The sequence below is a fragment of the Tamandua tetradactyla genome, chromosome 2 (genome assembly GCF_023851605.1).
Source record: "Tamandua tetradactyla isolate mTamTet1 chromosome 2, mTamTet1.pri, whole genome shotgun sequence".
Taxonomy (NCBI): domain Eukaryota; kingdom Metazoa; phylum Chordata; class Mammalia; order Pilosa; family Myrmecophagidae; genus Tamandua; species Tamandua tetradactyla.
In genome coordinates this window covers 54,051,296-54,058,544 of record NC_135328.1, presented here as the reverse complement: position 1 = coordinate 54,058,544, position 7,249 = coordinate 54,051,296, and the positions used below count along the sequence as shown (strand labels likewise).

General features: G+C 48.7%; 1 protein-coding gene across 1 annotated transcript in view; it reads right to left on the bottom strand.

Annotated features, from left to right (window-relative positions):
- AIF1L (allograft inflammatory factor 1 like) overlaps positions 1-1,947 on the bottom strand; it is a 22,520-nt gene extending 20,573 nt beyond the window's left edge. Inside the window, exons 1-2 of the mRNA XM_077147229.1 lie at positions 1,814-1,947; positions 1,539-1,600 (exon numbers count right to left, since the gene is read on the bottom strand). Coding sequence (XP_077003344.1) covers positions 1,539-1,600; positions 1,814-1,844 — 93 coding nt within the window. The 5' untranslated portion in view covers positions 1,845-1,947. The remainder of the gene's footprint in view (positions 1-1,538; positions 1,601-1,813) is intronic.
- Positions 1,948-7,249: the final 5,302 nt, after the last annotated feature.

Sequence of the window (7,249 nt, the reverse complement as noted above, 5' to 3'; positions counted from 1 at the left end):
AGCCAAGATCACAGAGTAAACAGGGAGGAGTCCCAGCAAGCCTGGACCCCCAGTTAGATGTCCAGCCAACCTTATAGTTGTCCTCAAGATAGCACTAAAAGGCAGGGTAAGGATGGCAGGGAGGGAGGCAGGATTTTATATGGAGGCCCCCCTGGAAGCTCCAGAGCCCTCCATGGGACCCCTGCAACCAGTAGCAGGAAAACAGCCCAGCTGCTTTGTTCTAGCAATCCAAGAAAATCAGGGAAGAACTCAAGACAGCAGGCCCCTAACAAGAGGAAACACTACACACCTACCTTACCCCAGAACCCACCTCAGCACAGCCTCCAGGAGGGCTCTGCTGATGGCTCCATCTTCCTGCTTTGGGGCTCAGAGAAAAGCTGAGACTCTAGGTGCCCAGTGGCCAAGGGTGGCAGCAGAGGTAATGCTCAACCTTACTTCAGAGGGCCTGCCTGGGCCACCAGTTATGGAGGAAAACTGAGAGACCTCACAGTCTGAGGAAATAATTCTAATACCATCAGCGGGGGTCTTCCCACATGCAGGTGACTGTACCCAGCACGATACATGCCTTTCTCATTTAACAGTCCCAGTGACCCTGAGGCAAAGGTCTTATCAGTCCCGGTGGTGGTAACCCGGCTCCTCAATGAGAACCCTTGCTGAGGACCTCAGAAGTGGTAAATGATGGCGACCAGATCCCACCCCAGGTCTGTGCTGCCTTTGAGGCTGGGCCAGTTCAGGCAGCCTCCTTAGTTTTTCTGTGGGAATTTCCAGGGTCATTAAGCAAATGATTACGGAGCACCGATGAAGAACCTGCCAACAGCCAGAAGAACATCTTCATGCAAACCCACCAGGGCCAGAGATCCCTTCTAATACCCAACAAGAAAAGCACGGACCTCAGAAGGAACCTCTCCTAAAAACTGGAGTGACAAAGAGTTGTGTGAGGTGAGGGAGGAGGGGCAGGAGGCAGTGTGGAACCCATCCAGTGGACAGAGCATTGGCCTGGGCGTCTGAAGCCCTAGTTTCCAACTGCAACGGACTTGCTGTGCTATCTCGGGCAGCGACCTTGCCTCTCTGGGCTTCTTTTCCCTCCAGCTGTAAAACTGAGGTTTGTTCAGAAACCTCGGGGGTCCCCTGCCCAAATCCCTGCGGCTGGTCCCAAGCCAACCAACGTCCGGGGAGCCCTTGGCCGGCTCCACCTTCCTCCTTCGAGAGTAACAACTTGCAACCCGAGACGCCGGGACCTGAGCTGGGGGGGAGGGGTGGGGGGGTGGGGGAAACTACCTGGTGTCGGAGGCGAGGAGGGAGGGAGAGAGGGAGGGAACTGGGGGGGAAGCCCAAGGGAAGGAGGGAAAGTGGGGGGGAAGGGATATTTTGCTCCGTGCCCAGTCTCGTGGACAGAGGTGGGACCCGCAGGGGCGGAGGAGCAAAGGGAGCGCGCCGGCAGGTTCCGCGCCTGGAGGAGCGACGCGCGGGCTCGAGCAACTCGCGAAGCTCCCCGTGGTCACACGGCTTAAAAGTGAAGGCTGGCGCCACGCGCTTACCCGGTTGATCTCCGCCAGCCTCCTCTCCTGCCGGGCTTTGAGCAAGCCGAACGCCTTCCCTCCTGAAGGAGACAAAGAGGCGGGCCGGGATGCTGCGTACCCCCCTCCCCGGGCCAGCGCGCCCCCGGTCCGCCGCCGGATTCCCGCGCGCTGGGGACCCCCGCGCTCCGCCCGGGACGCACCGGAATCGGGGGCGGGAAACAGTGCGGGACCCTGGGCCGCCGGCGCGAGGCGGGGACCGGGGACGCGGGACAGCGCGGGACAGCGGCGTGTACCTTGGAACCTGTTGCTGAGCGCGACCGACATGATGAGCTGGGTTCCCGCCGGCTCCCGGCTCCGCGGTGGCGACGAGAGGCGAGGAGGAGGGACGGGCGCCTGGTCCGAGCTCCCGCCGTGTGTGGCGGCGGGACAGTAGGGGCGGAGGGACCGCGCGGGGCGGCCGGACACACCCCCTCCCTCCCTCCCCTCCCCGCGCGCCTCCCCTCCCCTCGGCGCTGCCGCCCCGGCCGCAGGCAGCAAAGCAGCGATTCTGCCGGCCCCTCTGCTGGAGGACTGGGGAAAATACAGGGCCCCGCGGGGACCTGGCCTCCACCCCGCCCGCAGCCTCCGCACCTTGGGACTGAATTCCTGGGACCTAGGACAAGTCACTTCCCCGCCCTGAGCCGTGGTTTCCTCTTAAATAAAACGGGGTACTTATTGGGGGCCGGTGGGAAGTATATTTTCAACAAACAGATTAAGACGACAGCGATGATGAGGATGGCAGGGTGGGCACTTTTAGAAGGACAGCATGAGGTTCTCAACCTTTACTTTTTCCTCTTGAAATAAAAATATGTACTTTTAGCTTTCTTTACTTGGGAAAATGTATACTGACAAATTGCAACTATGACATCAGTGACACTTTAAATCAATTTGAATCCGTGTTTTGTTAATTAAAGCTATTCACTGGAGACTTCCTGGAAGATGGCCGACTAGAGAAGCTCGGGCTTAGCCCTGCTCCATGTAAAAGTTGGAGAAGGAACAGGAGGGCGACTGAGGTGGCAATTCGGGAGTGTGGCTGACCTGAGAGAGCCCTCTGCACCACACACGGCAGTCCCAGTTGCAGAGGCTGAGGAACTGAGGGGCAGAAAGCCGGAGCCTGGCGCGGAGGCGCAGAGTCACTGATCCGCTGAGTGCGGGTGCACTGATAGGAGCGCAGGACCAGGAAGTAAGCCAGGCCATGTTCCCTGGCGCACTACCGGTACAACCCCATGACCAGCGACTCACCCCACACCCCATGCACCTGAACCCCTCACCTGCTCCCATTCCCCGCCCTCCAGGCACCCCCACCCCACCAGCCCCCTTTGGTCCTACCTGCCCCACACTCCCACCCCAAGTGCAGCCCAACCCACCTCTCCGGCACCCTCCTGAGCACTACCTCCCCCTCCCTGTTCCCTCCAGGCTGCTGCCAGCGCATAAAGGTTGTGGGCACGAACCTCCATACCTAGGCTACCCCCCCAACCCCACTCCCCCACAGTGTCGCACAGCCTTACCCCGCCCTCCCTGAGCTCAGCGCATCCTATTAGGGCACTCCCAGGCCTGCACATGCGCACAGGCCCCCAATCACGTCATTCGGCTCTGGGAACCGCACTTTACCGCAGTCCTAGAACTGTGCTAGTGCACAGCCCTCAGCCTCACTTCCCAGCACTGAGAAAGTGCCGACCTGCACAGCCAGGTCACATCTGCCCCCAATCCACAAAGGCATAATGCCAACCTGCTGCCACAGCTCCACACATGTGCACAAAGGGCCCCGTGCCTTAGACCAGTGTTACGCCCCCCCAGACCGGTGCACCCACACAGCTGCATCCTCCCTGGTTGTTGGGCACCCTTGTTCACAAACAGCAGTGTAACATCCCCAATCTGCGCCCATACCTGCCCTGAAACACATCACCAGACTGAGTGCTCCATCTTGTGTCCTGCTCCCTGCTGTACAACTACCCCGCAAACACAAGGCCTTAGACTACTGAAAGAAATCAACTCCCAAAGGAAATCAATCAAGATATTTACATGTGACAGAGACAGCAGAAGATCACTAAACAGATCACAATGCAGACAGACATAGGCCTGCCTAATGACCAAATTAAAACACCAGAGGAGACACAGATGTTGGAACAATTAATCAAAGATGTTCATACAACTCTACTTAATAAAATAAGTGGGATAACAAATGATATAAAGGAGATCAAGAAGACAGTAGAAGAACGCGTAGAGGAATTTGAAAGAATAAATAGAAATATAGCAGAAATTACAGAGATTAAAGACAGTTGACCAAATAAAAAATATACTAGAGACAGAAGAAAAAATAAGTAATATAGAGGACAAGGTAATTGACTTCAAAGACTCAAAACAGCAAATGGCAAAAAGGATGGAAAAAATTGAATGGGAACTCAGGGAAATGATAGACAAAACAGAGCACACAAATGTAAGAATCACTGGTATCTCAGAATGAGAGGAGAGGAGTAAAGGGCTAGGAATATAGGAGAAAAGGGTGGAGGATATAATGGGGGGAAACTTCCCAACCCCATAAAGGACATAAATATACAAGTCAAAGAAGCCCAGTGAACTCCAAACATAATAAATCCAAATAGGCCTTCCCCAAGGCACATACTAATCAGTCTGTCAGATGTTGAAGAGAAGCAGAAAATTCTGAAAGCAGCAAGAGAAAAACAATCTACTACATATAAGAGAAGTCAAATAAGACTGAGTTCAGACTACTCAACTAGTACCCTGGAGCTTTTAGAGCAGACATATTAAGTCTGGAGTGGTGATTATTATTTCTGGATTTTGAGAGGCTATTTTATATATATAACCTGACATTTAGAGATAAGAACAAAGCAGAACAGGTTGGGGTTAAAGTAATTCAGAACATAGGGGTAAGGAAGACAGCGTCTACATTTTAGAACCACACACTCTTTGAGACCAATGGAAGAAAGGTTTATTTGATCTGGAACTGAAATTTTCTGTAGTGCAGAATCTAACTCAACCTATCTGTGTAGGTTATTTGAAAAACTGAAACACAGGAAGCACAGAATAAGAAAGAGGTCCTTTATATACCCTGTATAGATTATTGTAAGGCCTGGAACATCCTAGAGTATATTAAGCAGATAATCAAAAAGTATTGACAAAATCCCCTGAGGGAGGGGAGAAAGACTATGGAACTATTAAGCTTTACCATCAGGGAATCCCCTGATACTGTGTCAAACTTTAAGGACACCTAAATCAATAGGCCATGCCGTCAATCATGAGGCTTATTCTTGTGATGCTTACATAGGTAGCAGAGAAGCTTAGACTACCTATAGGCATGCCTAAGAGTTACTTCTGGAGGACCTCTGTTGTTGCTCAGATGTGGCCTCAGTCTCTCTAAGCCCAACTCTGCAAGTGAAATTGCCCTCCCCCCTACATGGGACATGACATCCAGGGGTGAAAGTCTCCCTGGCAATATGGGAGAGGACTCCCAGGGATGAATCCAGACCTGGCACCATGGGATCAACAATTACATCCTGACCAAAAGGGGAAAAGAAGTATAATTAATAAAGTATCAGTGGCAAAGAGAGTTCAAATAGAGTTGAGAGTCTACTCTGGATGTTGCTGTTACACAAGCTTCAGTTAGACCTTGCTACCTATCATAACCTGCCAACCCCCAACCAGGACCATTCCAGCCAATCCTAAAGAACACCTAGGGCAATACATAAGATTCCACAAGGGTTCCAGGCACGAGAGTAACTTTCCAGAAACCTACAACTTCCAGATGGGTCCCTGGTCCAGATAAGTCCTGAAACCTAGCCCAACCTCTCCAGAACATCAGATAGTTCCATTTCCCTACCCCATATTAGTGACAGACTCTTTCAATATCAAAAATTTAGAGTTGCCATAGCCCAAACAACCCCAAAGAGAGGTATGGAAAGATCAAAGGTGATGGTGGAATTATGCAGAGAAGATGGGACTTAACAGATGAATATGAATGCTGAATCATTAAATTGATATGTCTTTTAGTCTCCAGTATTTTAGAGCAGCTAGAGGTAAAAACCTAAGATTGTGAAATTGTAACCATGTCAAAGTCTGAAATGTGTTCTACAACTAATTGTGGTACTGTGCTTTGAAATTTATGGCTTTTTGTGTATATTGTGCTGGTTTGAAAGGATGTATCTACCCTAGAAAAGCCATGTTTTAATCGAAATCCCATTTTGTAAAGGCAGCCGTTTCTTCTAATCCCTATTCAGTACTGTATGTTTGAATCTGTAATTAGATCATTTCCCTGGAGATGTGACTCAATCAAGAGTGGTTGTTAAACTGGATTAGGTGGAGACATAGCCACCCATTCGGGTGGGTCTTGGTTAGTTTCTGGAGTCCTATAAAAGAGGAAACATTTTGGAGGAAGCGGGAGATTCAGAGAGAGCAGAGCAGAACGACATAGCCATGAGAAGCAGAGTCCACCAGCCAGTGACCTTTGGAGATGAGGAGGGAAATTGCCTCCCGGGGAGCTTCATGAAACAGGAAGCCAGGAGAGAAAGCTAGCAGATGATGCTGTGTTTGCCATGTGCCTTTCCACTTGAGAGAGAAACCCTGAACTTCATCAGCCTTCTTGAATCAAGGTATCTTTCCCTGGATGCCTTAGATTGGACATTTCTATAGACTTGCTTTAATTGGGACATTTTCTCAGCCTTAGAACTGTAAACTTGCAACTTATTAAATTCCCCTTTTAAAAGGTCATCCCATTTCTGGTATATTGCATTCTGGCAGCTAGCAAACTAGAACAATGTTATAGTTCACACACACACAAAAAAAAATAGAAAGAAAAAAAAGTCTATTGTGATGATAAAAAAGTATTTAAGTCCTCTAGCCTCCTATATTCTGGAGCAGTTAGAAGGAAAAATATGAAAGGATCGTCTGGTAACCCATGGCAAACTCTAGAATCTATCCTGTAACCACCTTTGGAAGAGTTCTTTGAAAACCATTGCTTTTTTATTTCTTTGCTTTGTATATATGTTATACTATAAAATAAAAAAAAAGTTATTAATAAAAAATTTAGAATGGCACAGCCCAAATACTCCTACAGATTGTGAGAAAAATCACAGGTGATGGTGGAATTATACGGAGAAAAATTGAGTTTAACAAATTAGTGCTGAATCATTTTACTGATATTTCTTTTAGTGTCCAGTACCTTTGAACAGCTAGAAATAAAAACCTAATATTGTGGAATTGTAACTCATACCAAACTGTGAAATCTGTTCTACAAGTATTTGTTGCAATGTACTTTGAAATGTATTGCTTTTAGGTATATATGTTAGTTAAAGAGAAGGAGTATAACAGAGAAGATAGGATTTAACAAATAAGTGTGACAGCTGAATCAATATATTGACATTTCTGTTGGTCTCCTAGAGGTGCTAGAAGGAAAAACCTGAAATTGTGAAACTGTAACCCATACCAAACTGTGAAATCTGTTCTATAACTACTTGTTAAAATGTTCGTTGAAATTTATTGCTTTTTTGTATATATTTCACAATAAAAAAAGAAAGAAAGAAAGAAAGAAAGAAACTATTCACTGAACACTCCTTTGTGCCAGGCACTTTGCCACATCAGTATAGGATACTTTTGTAACATCACTTAATTTTCAAAACCCTCTGAAATGGGAGTCATCATCCCCACTCTACAGAAAAGGCAGGAAGCTGAAGCCT